Here is a 20764-nt window from a genome sequence, read left to right as displayed (position 1 = left end):
AAATGTTAAAGTATAGCCGCACGGCTATGCTATACGGTTCCGGGTCCTTTTTTTAATTTATAGATAGTATAGCCGACCGGCGATACTGGTTTGTTTAATTTTTTTTTAAAATAGTATAGCCGCTCGGCTATACGACGGTTTTTGGAAAAAACCTACACATTGGGCTAGTTTCTTTTTGTTTATTTGTCGTTTTGGGCTTTTGCCCCCAATCTCACCAAAAATTAAAAGAATTAAAATAAACTATTCAAGATGTCCAACTCCTAATTCAAATAGGTTTACCAAAAAAAATACCGCAATACAAAACGCGAAAAAGTCATAAAACCCCTTCCCTTTTCTCTCTATTTTCTGTTTAATTCATTTTCTTTTTTGGTCAGACCTATTTTCTCTCTCTCTGTCAGCTTGGTGACACTGTGACAAGCCTGAAAACCCCCCCTTCTTTTTGCAAAGAAAGAAACTTGAAAAACCCCTTAAAGCGTTTACCTTAGTTTCAGAGGACCTCATAAACCCTAGAATTCAAATCGACGAGACTGAAGTCCATGTTTTCTTGGCGACGCCGATTTTAGCACCAGAAATTCACAGAATGGGCCGGCCCGAGCCTTGTGTATTGTTCGCCCAAACCTTCGTTCACCCTCATCTCGACGAATACGTCGACGAGGTTACTCTCTCACAAATTTTCAACTTTCAGTTGCTTTTGCGGTTAATTTAATGCCTGTGTTCTAATTAATTTACGAATTTTGATTTATTAGTAAATCTTACTTTGTATGAATTGCTAAATTTATAGTTCAATGTTACTCATTCGAAGTGGATTTTCGTTGCTAGGTATTGTTTGCTGAGCCCATCGTCATCACTGCTTGCGAGTTTCTTGAACAGAACGTGTCGTTTGCTTCTCAAGCAGTAACACTTCTTGGGTAAGTGACATTACTAATTTTGCAATTGTTTCAGCTTTCCTTTACTTTTGTTTGTGAATTTTAGAATATTATAATAAAGATCATGTAGCTTAGGCCTGAACATCACCATGCAGGCCATTATATTCGGCATTCACTTAAGCCTGATATAAATATCACATCTTTAGCTCCATCTGGTTAGTTTCCTTTAGGAGTGGTAAATACCACAGCCGGGTCAGTTGGTGAATTATTCTTGAGGCTTCTATCCGATTTTTAGTTAAAGACAAAATTGGCACAATTCTAATCAATACGTGGCATGGTGGTTATTTATGTTTTACACTGTTAATCTACATAGTGCATTCTGTATCCTGGTCTTTGGTATCACTTACAGTTGTTTTTGAGGGTTTGTGTTTTATGTGAAGTGGTGAAGTTTTCATAGATAAGTGTCATGTCGGTTAAAAGGTAGGAATTCCACAAGGCTTACATTAGTGCAGTTACAATTACACTTTATTTTATCTGGTCAGGTTAAAACTTCCAAATCGTATTTCAATTGCTTGGTTGACGAACTGTGTTTACCCCTTTTCGACCCAACCAAAATGATTTGGAACACTACAATACGGAGTGCGGTACAACTACAAGTGCTTGTTTGAAAAATCACTCATGGGAGAGTCAACACTTATGGTAATGTTGACTGCAGGATACCTAATATATGTCTTTCACTCTCATGGTGTATTATGTGCAAACTAGGAGCAGAGGATTTTGGCCATTTATTTCGCCATTGCTTGTTTGCATTTAGATTGTGGCACAGTATCTTTCACGAGGGAAGATGAGTTGGGTCATTATTTTGGGGAAGTTTTGTGTATTGACAACTTTTTGGGTGGTTTGGCTTGAAAGGGATGCTAGAATTTTTGAAGAAAAGATGGATTAAGAGGTGTCAGCATTGGGCAATAGATCATAGAGTGTGGGTTTTGTTGATAAATTTATTGAGCTGCTCCCATGCACACAGACCAAAAGATCTTTGTTGTCCTGGACTTTACAAGTATGTAGAGGCCTTTGGGGGACTGGGGAGGGAGTCTCAATTTCTCAATCAATCATTGGAATGTGTTTTTTGTGTTAGTTACAAGTTGTATGAAAAATAGAATGAAACTGGTGGTTTAAAGATCACTTAGTTTAGATGGTGGACTTCTTGTCCAATGCTGGATATTATATTTGTAATCTTTCTGACTTTTAAAAATAAAATTTCTCTTGGTATTAATTATCCTGGGGCTTTTACCACTCGAAATGCTAAATTGGATTTGAACTCTTGGTATTAATTTTGTTTGCTTTTAATGTCAGATGATGCATGATAGATGTTGCATTGGTATTGATTTTCTGAAGTGCTATTGTTGTTTGCAGGGCGACTTCACCTCCTTCATTTGCTTTGGAGGTATTTGTTCAATGTGAGGGGGAGACAAAGTTCAGGCGCCTCTGTCAGCCATTCCTCTATTCTCCTTCTTCATCAAATGTGCTAGAAGTAGAGGTAATTATCATATTACACCTGATTATGTTTCCTCTTGGATTCTGCATATTTCTGCTCCTTAACAATTTTAAGGTGAACACTTTAATGCACTTACATCTAGACTATTTTAGAGCTCAAGTGAGGAGCTATCTGAGAAAGCCCTATCTACGTTTAGATGTCAGTGCTCAGTAATACCTTGTCTTATCTCATTTCTTAATTTCCTTTCCAATTTTTATATATAACATACTTGTTTGTGGAGGATAGGTCTCTACACTTGCGTTATACTAAAATAGCAGAATTTAGCAAGTTAGGAATAGGTGAGCCTACACACCGTTTATTTGTTCTGTTGGCTATTCTCACAGGAGTCATTATTTGTCTGCAGGCTGTTGTAACTAATCATCTGGTTGTAAGGGGCAGCTACCGCAGTCTGAGTTTAGTAATATATGGAAACACAGCAGAAGATCTGGGGCAATTCAACATTGAATTTGATGATAGCTCTATAACTAATCTTGTTAGCTCGGCTGTGGGAAAGCTTGAAGACCTCCCTCTGGCTTTACATTCAACTAATCTGACAATTGAGGATTCCATATCAGCTTTGAGTACTCTATCTCTACCTGTTGCGGCATCAGATATATCTTTTGAAGCTAATCAATTATTACAAATGATGTTGAAGGTTTGTGAGTTGCCCAATCTAGGGGATGCATTGCATAAAATTGTCAGCACTGTAGTATCAGCTGCCACTTCTTATGTCACCTGCTCTTGGGGAGGATCCAGTGATTGTGAAGAGTTGAACAATGTTCTTAGTGAGGCAAGAACAGAGCTTATTGAGCTCTATAAAGTGTATAAACAAGAATCGGGGAATGCATTAGGTGAATCATTGGCAGACAGTGGACATTTTGAGTCTGATTTAGTAAATTCCAAACAGTTGGTGGATGTGTTAAGTCAGTACTTTTGTTTTAATAGGGACTTCGTAAGTGATGGACATCACCAACTTCCACAGGTGATTAAATTACAATTTCCATCACTTGTATACTATTTCACAGATTGAAAATACAACAGATAGAAACAAAGACATGTGCTCTGTCTCTGTCTCTATCTCTCTATCTCTCCCTCCCTCCCTCCCTCCTCCTGTCTTCCTGTATATGTATTGAATGTGATTCATTTCTAATATTGTATCTTGAATTTCAGAATACAAATGTCATGCTGGGGTTGAGTGTTGCTCTTCTTTTGTGCTCTGGAAGAGAGAGCTGCTTTCACTTTGTGAGTGGTGGGGGAATGGAGCAGCTTGTACGTGTTTTTTGTCGTGATGAGCAGATTTCTACTGCTACTACATTACTGCTACTTGGAGTTGTTGAGAAGGCTACTCAACATTCTTTCGGGTGTGAAGGATTTTTAGGTTGGTGGCCACGTGAAGATGAAAACAAGCTCTCTGGTGTCAGTGATGGTTATAGTAAATTGTTGAATCTGTTATTGCAAAAACAGCGTCATGATGTTGCTTCTTGTGCAACTTATGTCCTTCATCGCTTAAGATTTTATGAGGTTGCTTCAAGATTTGAGGTATACTACCAATTTGGTGACATTGTTTGTGGTTTCACGTGTGATCCTGCGACCTAAACTAAGTGGTTTCTTATGGTAATTCCATTCTTTGCAGTGTGCAGTTTTGTCGGTATTGGGAGGTCTCTCTACTGTTGGTAGGGTCACAAGTGATACTTTGGACATGCTTATCTGTGCAAAGTCACAACTTCAAAAGCTGTTGGTCAGTTGTCATCTTTGTTGCTTTTGTTTTCAGTTATATATGGAACCTTTATTTATATATATATTTTTTCCACTTTAGGTGTCACACCAAAATTGCATTTTAGTTTTTAGTTCATATTTATTGACAAGTATTAATGCAGAAATTGATAAATTCACGTGGTCCAATTGAAGATCCTTCTCCAGTTGCCCGTGCAACCAAATCATTGATTCTTGGTCAAACAGAAGGTGTGCTGTCATATAAAGCATCCAATAACCTGATTACTGCATCAAATTGTTGTTTCTCAAATTGGGATATTGACTTGCATTTGCTGGCTCTTCTCAAGGTAAATTTCCTTCTGTGTTCTTTCTTACCCCTCCTGCATGTGTTGGGTTTCCATTATATTTTGTGTAATCTCTTTGATGTTCATCCTGTTACTGCCCGATTGTTACTATATTCTGAATTGCCATGACCTTTATTATTATTATTATTATTATTATTATTTTGGTTATTCTTTTAAAAAGAGTGAAAGTCTGTGTATCTTTTAAGGACATATTAATGGGATGTAGTAAAATTTATGCTTGCTGTCAACTTAGTGCAACCCTCCTTTGTTTAGGCTTGGGACCGACTGTGTTAAGATTAAAAATTAACCTCTTCATAACATTGGTAGACCAAATAGATAGGTAGAAGAAAGGAGATTAAGTATATGTTATTAGGGATGCAATGGAGAGTATGGCTTTGGATAGATCTGAGCAGTAGAGGAGAGTCCATGTTGAAGAACCTAAATCCCCAAGACTTAGTTGAGTTTAGTGGTTTATGTATTATATGCCAATGAACATAAGGTTCCTGAAGGCCTGCACGAACCCAGAAAAGAGAGAGAGAGAGAGAGAGAGAGAGAGAGAGAGAGAGAGAGAGAGAGAGAGAGAGAGAGAGAGGGAGAGTAACATGAAATGACTTTTTTGGTTGTTGAAAAGAAACGATATTTTATTGCAAAGCGACAAAAAGAACAACAGCAAACGTAGCCAAGACAGCCACAAGAAAAACAAGCACAACAAGCAAAAACGGCAATGCTACAAAATTACAGCATTCCAGTATTCCAGTATTCCAGTCCAATAAAATGAATCTAAAATCTATTTCCTTAAATTCTGGGGACATAGAAGCCCACAAGGACTCCAAAAAACGAATCCTATCCCATAGTTGGTCAGTCTCATCCCCATTAGAGTCCTAAAAAATTCTCCTATTTATTTGCCCCCCACACTACCCAAAAAACTGCCATTAGCACACAATAACCCAGCACCACTCCCCTCCCTTTTCCTCCAAAAAAAAAATTCAAACGATCCCAAATGACTATTGAGGCCAAAGAATCTTTTAAATTAAAATTTATTTTCTGATGGCGCCCCCCAAATCCCGCATTTGATAACTCATAGTTCACCCATCATCTTCTTCAAACTCACATACTCAACTCTCACACTCATCTTCCATTGTTGAAACAAAGTGAACCCTAACAAGCTCATTAGAGGTTCAAAATCTCACAATTTGATGAAAAAAAATATTATTTTTGACGAATGAAACATTAAATATGCTCTTCGTAGCCTCCAAATGAAGTATGGGCTGACAATTTAAAAAGTTCGTTAAATTTTTTTGGATTTTTAGTTCTTCATTTTTGTGTTTTCATTCGGTGCACTAGAAGCGAATAATTGAGGAACACTCGGTAGGTAGGTGTTGAATAATACATTTACGTTTGGTAAGACCTCACCGAATCAACTTTTTCGGCACTCCCCTACCAAAAATGTTCAATGGTTTTCAGTAGTGTCCCACTTAAATTTGCATATATATTTTCAGCAGAACCTCACTGTATGGTTTCAAAATTTCAATGCCAATTTTTATCAAAATCGTTTTCCGCTGGAGTAGATGATGGGAGTTCTTGGGTTGGGTTGGTGCCTGGGTATTTTGATTGTTGTGTTTTGTCACTTTTGGGGAGTGTGTAATCAGAATAATTTGGCACTTCTTTCTTGTTTAATTCTATGTATTGAAATTTATGTTGCAATTGATATTTTAACATTTTTCTTTTGCGCTTAATATTTGAAATATCTTGTTATCAGGAGAGGGGATTTCTACCTCTATCAGTTGCAATATTGTCATCATCCATATTGCGTTCAGAAGTGGGACGTGCTATGGACGTATTTGTGGATATTGCATCATCAATTGGGGCCATACTACTTTCCCTTATTTTTTGTCGCTCAGGTCTCTTTAATGCTCTGTTATTGTCAACCTTGTTATATTTATCAGATCCAGATCATTGTTAATGACATTGCATGTTATTTTATTCAGGCCTAATTTTCCTCCTACATCACCCTGAACTTTCTGCAACAATAATACATGCCCTAAGGGGTGCTAATAATGTGAATAAGGATGCGTGTCTTCCTCTTCGATATGCGTCTGTTTCAATATCCAAAGGATTCTTTTGTGCTCCACAGGAAGTTGGAATGATTGTTGGGACCCATTTGAGGGTGGTTAGTTCCTTTGGCTCCTGTTGGTTTTTCAATCTTTATTGCATACCTTCAGCCAAAATATCAATTTTCTAATGCTTTGGTGCAGGTTAATGCCATAGACCATTTGCTTACTGCATCCCCAAACTCAGAAGAATTTTTATGGGTGTTGTGGGAACTATGTGCTCTTGCAAGGTGAAACTGAATTTCTTTTGATTGTGGACTATTAATACAAAATTAATGGTCTTAACCACTTTTCTGTTATGATTTGCAGGTCTGACTGTGGACGACAGGCACTATTGGCTTTGGGATATTTTCCAGAGGTATTGAATTGATGAATGTGCTATCTGAAAACCATATGTGATATACAATGCATGACCATAGAAGTAGTTTCTGTTTAATGCTTGAGATGCAGGTAGAATTGGATTGGAAGATTTCAAATCTGGGGATGTTGGTTGGTATTTTATGCATAAATTGCTGCAATGGAAGTTTAACAAAACTTTACATTTGGTTAAGTGAAGAAAAATAAGTTTTCTGGATCAACAAAATCACTAGTATATGGATTACAACTAATTTGTCTCTTGGCAATTTCAAATCCGAATCCGTTTAAAATGATTGTATAACTTTTGGTTCTTCCAACCAATTTTAACTAACTTAACTCTAAAATTCAAATATCTTCTGTTACATCCTTGAATAAAAAACCAAATACAACCTTTTGCATACATGTGGAACTTGTCCTAGTATTCTTCTTATTCATTTGGTAAGTAATTTGCTAAGCTTTATACTGGATTCAAAATTTCTCGTATGTATCACATTAAATGGTTTGAAGTTTGTTTTGTTTTACTGGTATGATTAGATGTTCATTGGCTGGTGCAGTTTTTGAACTTAGGCCTCTGGTACCATGCCAAAGAGGGTTTACCACCTAACCTAGGCAGCATTAATGTAGGGCAATTTTTGTTTAGTATATACTTACAATTAATTACAAATGTAGGTCTGTATGGTGCCTTTACAAGTAGCTAATTCTATATATTTGGTATCTGACAATCTTTCTGTATGTGTTCTTGATATTCTTATTGTTAGATTATATTTTATGGATACATGCTTCAGCTTATTGACAAATGATTAACTATTTTGTAGGCCGTTAAAATTTTGATTGAAGCATTACATTCTGCCAAGGAACAAGAGCCAGTTGCTAAAAATAGTGGTTGTGCACTTGCCCTTTGTCTAAATCTGAAATTTTGCAATTATACCTTTTAGTTATGCATTTACTCAAATATAATTCTGCATTTCAGGAGCCTCGCCGCTAAATATTGCAATATTTCACTCAGCTGCTGAGATTTTTGAAGTTATTGTTTCTGATTCAACTGCATCTTCTCTTGGATCTTGGATTGGACATGTTATGGAGCTCCATAGGGCTTTACATTCCTCTTCTCCAGGGTCAAATAGGAAAGATGCCCCCACACGGCTGTTGGAATGGATAGATGCTGGTGTAATATATCATAAAAATGGGGCTACAGGTCTTATACGGTATGCTGCTGTATTAGCTTCTGGAGGAGACGCTCACTTGACTTCAACCATCCCACTAGTGTCAGATTTGGCAGATGTAGAGAATGTTATTGGAGATTCTTCCGGTGGTTCTGATGCTAATGTTATGGAAAATCTTGGAAAGTTTATTTCTGACAAGAGTTTTGATGGTGTGATTCTTCGTGACTCTTCAGTAGCACAGTTGACAACAGCATTTCGCATTTTAGCATTCATTTCAGAGAACTCAGTATGTAGTTTTCTATTGTTCTAATTTATCATTAGAATGCACTTTTATCTTGCTCATTGTTGTTTTCTTGATGTAGACTGTTGCTGCTACTCTATATGATGAAGGTGTTATAGCAATAATCTATGCAGTTCTGGTCAATTGTAGGTTCATGCTTGAGAGGTCCTCGAACAGCTATGGTACGTGATTTGGAACTAGTTGCTTTCATAGATTAATTTGTATGTCTAAACTATAAAACCAAAAAATTTCAACAGTAATTCCCATAAAAAGGTTACATCACTAGAGATAGCAACTTTTAGAACATTCCCAGGCCTTCTACTGTAGAGAGAACACAACCTGTGTAGTGAATTTATGCTGGAATTTTTAGTATACTTTACCAGGTCTGCGTGTGCTCAGTATAGTATATCTTCCATAGATCATTAAGTTTAAACCTCTTTGCCATTTTACCTAGTAGGTGGCATGCTATCGTGCACACTCGTTTCTCACTACCACTGTGTACAGTTTTAGGAATTTCATATTGTACAGTATTCTGATATTTTAGAAGGTCCATTTTATTTCTGAATTTTGGAAAAATTGCTTTTTTGTTTTGTCTTGAACAGATTACCTTGTTGATGAGGGCACGGAATGCAATTCTACATCAGATTTACTGTCAGAACGAAATCGTGAGCAAAGTTTAGTTGATCTTGTGGTTCCTACACTTGTGTTGTTGATCAATTTATTGCAGAAATTGCAGGTTTGCTTCATTTAGTTCCCAGTGTATATATGATTGAGTTTTTATGGAAGTTTTGTTTGAATGAGAGCGGCATTTGATACTGCAGCAAAGTTGTGTTTGTAAAATGATTACAATCTAATCTTGATGCTCACAAAATCCATATTTGATGGATAATCATATGATTAACAAACTGTCAAATGGCATTTTTATTTCATTCTACCCATGAGTTGTAGAAAAGAGGGAATGTTTGTCCTTCTATGTAGGTCATGGGATAGCTGTGTTTGGATAATGAAACTACAGGCAATTGTTTAGATTATGTAATAGCTGTAGGATGTGTCCAGTACTGGCCATGAATCTAACTAAATTTAGAGAAAGGATTCTTGGACTAGAGTCCTTTAGATAATCACATTTAACAAACTATTACGTGGAATTTTCATTTCATCCTACCCATGACTTGTAGTAAAAAGGGAATGTTTGATGGTTCAACAATCTTTCTGTTTTTAGATCTGGGGATTGTGTACTGGTTGTATTTGTAGAATGTATGCTTTCATCAGCTGTCTGTTAAAATGTGGTCCTTTGACTGCTGTCTGTAGGAAGTACAAGAGCAGCACAGAAATACCAAATTATTGAATGTCCTTCTACGATTGCACCGAGAAGTAAGGTATGTCATCCTTGTTTTCTTCTTCTGTAGACATGTTAGTTTTATTCATATGAAATTTGACTGAATTTATTCAATTGTAGTCCGAAATTAGCTGCATGTGCAGCAGACTTATCTTCTCCTTATCCTGATTCTGCGCTCGGTTTTGGAGCTATCTGTCATCTTCTTGTGTCTGCACTTGCTTGTTGGCCAGTCTATGGCTGGACTCCTGGCCTTTTCGACTCCCTCCTTGCTAATGTTCAAGTTACTTCCTTGCTGGCCTTGGGTCCAAAGGAAACGTGCAGTTTGCTTTGTCTTCTGGTATGCTAGATCTCTTCTCCTTTTTTTTTTTCGGGATTATCACGTTGAACTTTCTTCATAAGTGAGCTAGTGAGAGATTCAAGTATATTTTATACGGAGCTTGACTTAAAGCTAGCTAAGGTTTTCCTCGAGCAGGATTATGAAAGACATCAGTGATTTAGCATGCCAGCCCCTTATATTTCTACAATGGCCACTTCAACAAGTTTATTTATTTATTTTATTTTTATAAATCTAGTTTATACAAGTACTTGTTTGCTGACGTCTTGTCTAAATTGCTATTTTTGTTGATTTATGTATATTTGATTGTATAGATTAGCTGCTGATTAGTTGTATTTAGCATAATTTTAGGGACATTCACAGGAGTTAACTTTTAGCCTTTATTTCCTTCCTTATTTGTAACTAGCTGTGTACTATTTAAATCTTCCTAAGGGAGAAGAATACATAGCTTTATTCCTATATCTCTAGAGAATTCTACATCGTATCAAAACGGGATGATTGACTGGGCCCGAATTACTGGGTCTGTACTGAGTACATGGTATTCACGTGCTGAGCTCAATTTACTGAGCGCGAACTACCCTTAAAAAAAAAAGATTAATGACCAATGTGGAATCGGCTGCACATGTAGCCCACTCTGTGGTGGTCCCACCTGAGGGGGCGAGTGGTTCCATTACTAGTTTTGCGATAAAAACCTCACTCCTGTTGTGCTAACAAGTGGTTAAGTTGGGGAGTATCAATGTTGGACCAATTACTAGTGGGCCGCTGGCCTGTCTCTCTGAAATCTTTAACAATTTTGATATCATTAATGATTATTAACCACTTGTAGTTTATCGTTTCTGATACTTTTTGATTAATGAGTTGGTAAATGTGGCATACTTTGCCTAAATCATCAGATTTGTTCTAATTGCAAACTTTGTGGACTGCCATATGATGTATCTAACATGTTTTAACCTTTTTCTTCATGTTTTCTCTTTCCTTCTTGTAATGGAAGAATGATTTATTTCCGGAAGAAGGAGTGTGGCTTTGGAAAAATGGGATGCCCTTGTTGAGTGCCCTTAGAAAGTTGTCTGTTGGGACTGTTTTGGGTCCTCAAAAGGAGCGAGAGGTCAATTGGTATTTGCATCCTGTGCACCTGGAGAAGCTTCTTAGCCAGTTGATGCCGCATCTTGACAAAGTTGCCCAGATTATCCAACATTATGCTATCTCTGTATGTGATGTCTTTAAATGAAGTTAACTGCTATTTTACTTTTCTTTTCTTGTTCGAACTACTGAGAGAAGAGTAGGCAGTGCAACTATTCTCAATAAATACTTGCAGCCAGTGTCATCTTGCATTACTAATGAGATCACTTTAAACAGGCACTGGTGGTCATTCAAGACATGCTTCGAGTCTTTATTATTCGTATTGCTTGCCAAAAAGCTGAAAGTTGTTCAATACTTCTGCGACCCATATTCTCATGGATTCTTGATCATGCTTATGACTTTTCTTCTCCATCAGATGTGGATGCTTATAAGGCAAGTTTGTGGCCACTGTTAAAGTTTTATAGTTTATCCAATTTGGTAAACCTAAATGTTTAATCTCTCTCTCTCTCTCTCAGGTTTATAGATATCTTGATTTCCTTGCTAGCTTATTGGAGCATCCACATGCCAAGGTTTCCATTTTCTTTTTCTGGTTTATTTTGTTCCCCTCCATCCTTTTGTCTAGTAAAGAAGCATGGGATTTTACTTAATTTTGATTTCTCCTTCCCCAGGCACTATTGTTAAAGGAGGGTGTGATTCAGATGCTAACTAGAGTGCTGGATAGGTGTTTAGCTGCCACTGATACAGATAGAGTAGAGATTCTAGATGGTAGAAGTTCAGCTAAATTTGAATTCGGTTTGCTTAATTGGTCCCTCCCTGTGTTCAAGTCCTTCTCACTGATTTTTACTTCTCAAGCATCTCTACACCATGCTGGGGAAAATGATACGTGAGTAGATAAGATGCATATTTATTTATTTATTCATTTTAATTGAGATGATACAACTTGTGTATGCTAAACTAGTTCACTGGTTTAATAGGCACAAATTTGAAAATTTGAGTACTGAAGATTGCACAATCATTTTAAAATATCTCCTCAGATTTTTTCAGGTAATTTGCTCCTTCCTATGTTGTATCTCAAGTTTGATTAGAGTATGTTGGTTAATACTGTGATAGTTCTCTAGGAGCGAATTTCGGCATATGAAATGCACTTGAGTACAAAGGTGTTGGTAAATCCACCAAGGACTTGATTGAATTGCACCTTCACGAGGGATTATTGTTATTTATTATTATCATTATTATTATCTTTTGGAGTGTGGTGGTTGAGGCAGTGGGTCTAAAAAGGTAAAAATAAGAAATTTGCTTGAGCACAAACTAGTCAAATGCTCCACGCTCTGATGCATGTAAATTGAGCATTGAAGATATATTAGTTTTTGGAACTTCCTTCTGATGATTTAACGTCTTTGTGGAATTATTAATGTGGAAAGTGACTAAACTAACTTCACCTTATAAAACGTTCATCCAGATCACTTCTATCTAGAGGGGGTAAAAGTTTTATTTTTATCCTTTTTATCCTAAAGATACAACCAAAATCACCTGAAACCCATACCAGATGAAAGCAACCAGTAAAAGATTTGGAACTCCTTATTTGCTTAGTTGATTCTAACTGAGGGTACCCTCATTTTCCAGGTTCTACCGATTGGAAAAGAATTACTTGTGTGTCTTACTGCTTTTAAAGAATTGGGTTATTGTAGTGAAGGTCGAAGAGCTTTAGCAGCCACTTTTGATTGTGTCTCCTCTGTTGTTGATGATCGTGAAAAGGATGGCAATGGAAATTATAGTCTTCTTAATGTATATGAATGGAGAAAGAGTCCCCCATTGTTATGTTGCTGCAAAAACTTGTTAAGATCAGTTGACTCAAAAGATGGTTTGTCAAGTTATACAATCGAGGCTGTCAATGCATTGTCTATGGGATCTTTGAGCTTCTGCCTTGATGGGGAAAGGTGACTTCTCTTGCCTTATTGGTTATTTTGTTGACCTAGCCAAATCATGCTTTTAGTTTAGACGTGTTATATGTTTTGAGTTGTTGAACATTGTCATCCTTTTTTCCTTTGATTGATTTTATAATTATTGGATATTTGGTCTTTTGTAAAAAAAAAATTTGGATATTCATTGCAGTTTATTTTATAGTTTCAAATACTTGCCGTACTTCAGAACTATAAAAGATGACTGTTCCTTAAAGATAGTTGTGTTTTTGTTTTCGGAGTATGTTGTTGCGCACTGACGCTAGATAGTGCTAGATAATCTCGCGGGCCTTATTTTGACTGATCATCTCAGGGTTCTCGCGAAGCATTGGTGAATTGTTTTACCATTCAACATGGTTTTTTGAGTTTAGTCATGCAACAAGAGCATTCATTGGAACTAGGAGTAGTGGCTATCCTGGACTAGCTAGCTTTATGAATTTGAAATCGAGCAAGTCTCTTTCAATTATATTGCTTGTGGTACTGGCTGCCAATATGCTTTTACTTTGGGTTTCTTTATAGTGTTATTTTCTTATGTAAACCTAGCTTATTCTAGAACCATTATATCTTAAAATTTATTTTATTCATTACCTGAAGTAACTTTTCATTACGAGTCTGCCACCTTACTTGAACAGGATCTGTGCTATAGGTTGTACCTCTGTGTCCTTGAGTTCTGAAGTAACGTTTTATTGGTTCCTTCGATCTCTCTATGTGGATGTGCCTTAATACATTTTGGCTGTGATTTCTTCTGTTCCGTATCTGCATTTTTCTTAACCCTTACCGTAAGTATCCACATCTCTGGTTAGACTTATGGTTTGCTTCTGTATTAGATTGAATCCAGATAGGGTTGTTGCGGTGAAATTCCTGTTTGGCATTCCTGATGATATAGGTGAAGAAGATAGTGTTCCTCATGAAAACTTAAGCTACATTCATGAATTGACCTCTATGCTGAAGACCATAGCCGCTGACCATGTAGCTGACTCTGATACTCAAACCCCTCTGTATCAGGTATAACTGATACTGATTCATTCTTTCATAGAAATTTTGCAGTCTCCCAAATTGTTTGCATAATATCTGACATTGTTGTCATCAATGCACAGGTTTTAGAATCTGTGAAATCATTAATACTGCTGTTGGAAAAACCTAGTTCTTCATTGAAGGTGGATGATGTATTTTCTAGTGATTTTGTTCCTCTGCCACTAAATACTTTAGTTTCTTCAAAGATCCATATAATGTCAGATGGTGGTGCTGAAATGGCTGACGATTATCTTTACCAAGGAGCACTAGGAGACAAATTTCAGTGGGAGTGTCCCGAAACATTACCAGATAGATTGTCACAATCAAATCTTTCTGTTAAGAGGAAAATGCCATCACTTGATGGCCCAAATAGGCGTGCTAGAGGAGAAAATTCCCCGGCTGAGACCCCAAATCAAAATGTGTTTTCACGAGGATTGAGTTCAACTACTGCCTCGTCTGGCCCTACTCGTAGGGATACCTTTAGGCAGCGCAAACCAAATACCAGCAGACCTCCTTCCATGCATGTTGATGACTATGTTGCGAGAGAAAGAAATGATGGTGTTTCTAACTCTAATGTAATAGCAGTACAGCGAGTGGGATCTACTGGTGGGAGACCTCCGTCAATTCATGTGGATGAATTTATGGCCAGGCAAAGGGAACGCCAGAATCCAGTGTCACCTGTAGTTGGGGATGCTGCAGTACAGGTGAAGAGTGCGACTCCTGTGAACGATACAGCTACGGAGAAGTTCAACAGACCTAAACAATTGAAAGCGGATCTTGATGATGATCTTCAGGGAATTGACATAGTATTCGACGGTGAGGAGTCTGAACCTGATGACAAATTGCCCTTTCCTCAGCCGGATGATAATCTGCAGCAGCCTGCTCCTGTCATTGTTGAGCAAAGTTCTCCCCACTCTATTGTTGCAGAGACAGAGAGTGATATTCATGACTTGGCCACTCCATCAACATCTAATATGGATGAGAACACACAAAGTGAATTTTCTTCCAGGATGTCAGTTTCGCGCCCTGAAATTCCATTGACTCGGGAACCTAGTGTTTCTTCAGATAAAAAGTACTATGAGCATTCTGATGACCCAAAGAATGCTACACTACTCAGGACTTCTAGTGGTTTTGATTCTGCAACAGCAGCAAATAGTCCCAGATTCCCTGTTTTTGCTTATAATAATTCTTCAGCATCTTCGGTACAATTACCAGTTGATTCTAGGATGACTCCACAAAATTTCTTTCCAAAGAATAGTCCACAACATGCTGGTAATGCGCCTGTAGCTACTGGATCTCCAGGATTTTATGACCAGAGATTTCTTCCAAATCAACCTCCTTTACCTCCCATGCCACCTCCTTCAACAGCTGTGATATCTCAGACATCTGAGTCAGTTCCAAGTCAATCATCCCCTTTTGTGAACTCTCTGACTGATGTACAGCAGCAGCTTCCAACAGCCTTCCAGGTAAGTTTTATAAGCAATTTTCTTCACATTTCTCATTCAGCTGTCTCATGTTGGTTTATCTGCAATTGTGTAATCTCTTGATTGTTTGTCATTGCAGATTCGTTCAGATTATCTTTCTGCATTCAATAATGGTTCTACATCTTCAAGAAATTCTGTCTCTTCTCCCAATGGGGCCGCCAGGCCACCACCACCACTTCCTCCTACACCACCCCCTTTTTCTTCTAGTCCATATAATATAACGTCCAATAGAACTATTTCGCAGTCTTCAGTATATAACCAGACAAGTGTGGGAGCAACTGAACTTCCTCAGAGCTCTACTGCACCCTCAAATGATGCTCGGTTAGGTGGTCTTTCTGTTTCAGGGGCCAGAGTAAATACCTATTCGCCACCTTCCTTAGTGCCACACATGGTTTTCAGGCCAGGTTCTAATTCTATGAGTCTTTATGGAAGCATACCAACTCAGCTGCAAGGCGACAACGCAAGTATTTTGCAGAATCTATCTATTCCTCAGGCAATTCATTCCCTTGCTCAGTTGCAGCCACTGCAACCCCCACAGCTTCCACGCCCTCCGCAACCACCCCAACATCTTAGGCCACCTTTCCAAGCTTCACAACAGTTGGAACAAGGTGTATCTTTGCAGAGCCAAGTTCAAATGCATCCACTGCAGATTCTGCAACAGCCACAGGTTTCACCTATGCATGCCTACTATCAATCCCAACAACAAGAGTTTGTTCACGTACAGCAGCAACAGCAAGTTGACCATTCTCAACTGCAAGCAATGCATCAATCAGGGGATGCTTCATCCCAACAGCAACAAGATCCAGGAATGTCATTACATGAATACTTCAAGTCTCCAGAAGCTATTCAGGTATTTGTTACTTGGGATCCTTTGCAGAGCAAGAAGACATTTTATGATTTTCGGATTTGACTTTCAATTTTAAAAGATCCTCTGGCCATCTAAGATGCAAAAATGCATCAGTGGAAAACATCAATTTTGGAGCTTCTTCAAATAGACCTTTCAAGAGAAACTTCTATGAAAGAGGTTTTTGGAGAAGCTCCGCCATCTGGACCTTCTACTTTCTGCCAAAGGCTTTCAGATGTATTTGATTGGTATGGCCTTGGTCCGTTCTAATTATTTGTTTTCCTTTCATGGCAGTCTTTATTGAGTGACCGGGATAAACTTTGTCAGCTTTTGGAGCAGCATCCAAAGTTAATGCAGATGCTTCAGGTATATGTTCTTTTACGCGTTGCAGCCTGCTAGTTCTTCAAAGAACTGGCCTTGTTGCAAGGTTTAGAAACATTTATGACATAATCTCGGAGGCTGCTATTCTAACCCTCTGGATTTTGCTGGTTTTTATGATTTAACAGGAGAAGTTGGGCCAGCTATAACGGAATGACTTGGACCTATAAATTGATGATCGAAGTCTTGCATCCCCAATGCATATGTTTGCAGGAGTTAAACCTCAATCATTTAATTTGTTTGCTCCCTGAAATTTTGTATTGATAATGTACTCTAAAATGTGTATATTAATATTCTTTCCATCTTTTTAGTGTAATATTGAATTGTAAAAAAAAGTGTTAATATTGCTTTCTGTTAATGTAATTTCTGGCCGCGCTAATTAGCTGCAAATGTGTTTGATCTGTAGGTCGAAGGTGTATTTATTCTATAATGCCTCATTTTCTTCCTCATTGTGTTCCTCATGTCTCCTTTGTATTTTTTTTTCCTCTCAATTTCTCAATAGCGTATTTTGTTTTAAACCAGTACAGGTTTTTGGCGCTGCGTGTTTTTGGTTATGAGAGATTTGTTTTTCGCAGTCACTAAAATGCTTGACAAGCTTGTATTGGTTTCCTTCCAAATTGTCTTTTCATCATGTGTTTTTCTGCATGATCGTCTTCTATCTAGGACGACTAATATAAAACTCCCAAGCTTGGGATCCAAGAAGCCCATGATCCAAGAGATCCTCTCCGAGTATTATTGTATGTATAAGTTAACTACCCACCGCCCAAGAGACATTCCTACTTTAAGAAATTCTAGGCCTTGAGAACAGATGCCAGGGATACTAAATACAAGGGTAGCTAGCTCTTCATTTTCGAGATCATCCTTCAAGGATCAATTCCTGCAAAAACTGCTTAGCCATTTGATTAACAATTTGTTAGAAGATCGTCGATCATCGCATGATGAGAACAGGATCGGAGAGGGTAGAAATGTAGGCTACATCCCCATTGTAGCGTACATTGCCCTTGTAGAATCTTGACAAACATGATTCTCTCGCATAAAAGAGAAAAGAGTGAATCAACGGATTTTCCTCCTTACAAAGATGAGCCCAAAAATCATAAACAAAAAAAATGACGAACAAAACTTGAAAATAGACCAACAGGTCTCGTTCGTACAGGCTGCCATAGTTCATGAGGAATTTGAATGCCCTTTTAAGGAGGAGGGGTTTTAGTTCCACTTCAGATTATTTAATTGAATTATATAATTAATAATTAATACTCAAGGGAGGCTGTCTGCTCCTGAAAGGAACCTGAAATTGGTAATTACCATTCCGAGGCTTTTGCGTCCTGCTTCGCCCTCACAAGTCATGAAAATCGCACCAATATCCTTGTGCTACGTGTGGCCAACACCGACACCCTCTATCAGCCTACGGGCCTGTGACACACAATCATACCCTAACCCTACCCTAACGTCCTTTTTTTGGTCAATACCCTAACGTCCTTAACGCCACCAAAACCTCTTGTGCACGTACGGCTGCATCAACAGTCAACATTTCCATCACAAAAACTTCATCCCTACTCTACAATACAATTAGATGCCAACTCAAAGCAAGTTACTGTTTGATACGTATGTATGAACTTTTTTTTCTTTTCTTGTATGTGTGTGTTTAATGAATTATTTATATATATATGATATTAATATGTAAGTAAAGAGAAATGACTCCAGTACTTGAAACAAACTAGTAATCGGTGAAGATGAAAGAAGACTTTTTATTTCTAATGTGGGAAAAACTCTCAACACACAACATCAGGTGTGGCATGGCTTAATCTCTTATTGAAACTGGTACAATATTTTAATAGACTTAGAGTATCTAATTCAAATCAATTGATCGGAGTAAAACGGAAGACAATAATTATATTTGGTAAAATCACACTATTACATTATCGATGTGAGAGAATATTTCATCACACTCACTGCTAGAATGCAATGTGCACGGGGTGGTGTACTATACACTTCTTTCTTAATTATACTCTATCCCATATAAGTGTATTGAAAGTACTATTACATTTACATATACAGCCCAACTGAGCATTCTCTCTCTCTCTCTCTCTCTCTCTCTCTCTCTCTCTGCGCAACTCTGCAAGAGAGAGTAGAGTGTGTGGGAGATTTTGATGAAACCTATGCGGACTTGGGTCACAATTGGTGATGGAGAGAGCAGGATGGAAGCCAAACGATGATCATCATCAGATAACTCCAAATTGTCCCCGGTGTGGTTGTTCCAACACCAAGTTTTGTTACTACAACAACTATAGCTTAACTCAACCAAGGTACTTCTGCAAGGGCTGTAGGAGGTACTGGACCAAGGGTGGGTCCCTCAGGAACGTCCCGGTAGGAGGCGGCTGCCGGAAAAACAGAAGAGGGTCCAAGTCCTTTAGGCTATCCACCACTGCCACTGCCACAGAAGGTCATGTTCATCAATCTAGTAAGAGTGCCACTAATTTGGGTAATTATGGGAGTACTGTTCACAATTCATATGGCACCAATGTAATTATGAACAACTCATTGGGTGATTCCACAAGCTCCTCAGTAAGTCAAGATGGTTCAAGTATTGATCTTGCGCTTGTTTATGCAAATTTCTTGAACCAAAAGCCAGACGATTCGAATAGCACTGGATCTGATCATCAGCTGCCAGAATTACCTAGTGAATTCGATCCAGCTGCTTTAGATTTTTCAAGCATGGCATTGAACATGAACAATGCAACCTCAGGAGGCAACATTAGTAGCATTCAATTAATGGAAGATCATCAAAATGGTCTTGTTGGGTCACTTGGATGCCACACTGAAAATTGTAGCACCAATGATCTCATGTACTTTGGTGGATTGGACCCATTAATTCATCATCATGAGAAGTATCATCATCAAATTCAAGATTCAAATGATTTTGGGTTGCCACCAATATTGCCAGTAGGCCAAGAGGAGGCATTGTGGTCTACTTCTCAAATGATGGCTCATACAAGTCATACTATGCAAGCTGCTGCTACACCACTACTAGGAGGAGGGCCAGAAGCTCATGATCCGAACCTCTTAATTGGTAGTTGTTGGAGCCCATTTGATTTGCCATGTAATGAAACTTTCTCCAGGACTTGATGTCAAGATTGATGTTCTTTTCTTAATTTGTTATCTTTCTTTCATATACTATGAATATAATTAGTTATATATGTATAGATCGAATAGATTGGAAACCGAAAATCACCATGTAATAATATCTATAATAATTATGCTCCTAGCTATTACTTATTTTTCCTTCGTAATTTTTGTTAATTCTATTTACAAGGCGGTACGAAATTCGTGTATGCTTTTAATTCAAAACCCCATCTGCCCTCCTGGATTTAGTGAGCGAAGAACACACTAAAGATTGAGGTATTTCTCTCTCTCTCACACAGATAGTCGCAGAGAGGATTTTGTATAGCCAGTTTCCTACTCTAGGGTATATTTTCTTTTTCCAAATCCATGGAAGCTTCTTTTATAAAGCTCGAAGCTTCTATTAATTAGTCTCGTAGAACCTTCTGTTAATCAAGCTTAAGTAGGCTTATATATAGACCATTCATTTAACATAAATTAACCATAGAAATTCTCTCCCGGAACTCTTTCATTTTCTTGGTCTTTCTGCTTCGAGATTTGGCAGTTAAGATTTTCTAATTGATGTCTAAAACCACTACCATGAAGCTGCTTTAACCACTCATTGAATCCCCAAGGAGGAAAAATTAGTGTCAAAACCCTATTAATGAAAATTACTTATAATAATATTTGGTCAAGATCAAGGACTGTAAAGATTAATTGAGAGAGTCCAAGTGGTGCCTCTGCCGGTTTTCAAAGGATGCATGCTTTCGTGGTTCCAAGGGAAGGAGGGAGAAGCACTCAGTCTACTTGTTGTGCCGTTCATAATTGTCGCGTGGATTGAAAAGCAAAGAATATGAAAATGTCAAATTCAT

General features: G+C 37.9%; 2 protein-coding genes across 3 annotated transcripts; both read left to right on the top strand.

The window, feature by feature from the left end:
- Positions 1–409: 409 nt before the first annotated feature.
- EMB2016 (mRNA methyltransferase EMB2016) lies at positions 410–17245 on the top strand. 2 transcript variants are annotated; one of them, XM_089042735.1, is made up of 28 exons: positions 410–655; positions 820–908; positions 2280–2403; positions 2765–3382; positions 3571–3939; positions 4034–4138; positions 4278–4460; positions 6217–6358; positions 6446–6627; positions 6713–6798; positions 6878–6926; positions 7741–7807; positions 7896–8374; positions 8451–8550; positions 8971–9104; positions 9677–9744; positions 9825–10041; positions 11030–11245; positions 11395–11550; positions 11634–11687; positions 11787–12001; positions 12093–12162; positions 12742–13055; positions 13904–14081; positions 14174–15556; positions 15654–16424; positions 16713–16784; positions 16925–17245. In XM_089042735.1, the coding sequence occupies exons 1-28, from the start codon at positions 581–583 to the stop codon at positions 16943–16945; spliced, it is 6537 nt and encodes a 2178-aa protein (XP_088898861.1). In that variant the 5' UTR covers positions 410–580; the 3' UTR covers positions 16946–17245. The 2 variants fall into 2 exon arrangements, with proteins under 2 accessions (XP_088898861.1, XP_088898860.1); XM_089042734.1 differs by having other exon boundaries at positions 417–655; positions 7741–7804.
- A 1732-nt stretch (positions 17246–18977) lies between these two features.
- On the top strand, positions 18978–19919 carry LOC103339637 (Dof-type zinc finger DNA-binding family protein). The gene has a single exon (XM_008242968.2). It carries the CDS (start codon positions 18978–18980, stop codon positions 19917–19919), a length of 942 nt encoding a protein of 313 aa, XP_008241190.2.
- Positions 19920–20764: the final 845 nt, after the last annotated feature.

This window comes from Prunus mume, linkage group LG8 (assembly GCF_029339155.1).
Source record: "Prunus mume cultivar Tortuosa linkage group LG8, ASM2933915v1, whole genome shotgun sequence".
In the NCBI taxonomy this organism is placed as follows: domain Eukaryota; kingdom Viridiplantae; phylum Streptophyta; class Magnoliopsida; order Rosales; family Rosaceae; genus Prunus; species Prunus mume.
Note: the sequence above shows the minus strand (reverse complement) of the source record. Positions and strands in the feature narration are given on the sequence as shown.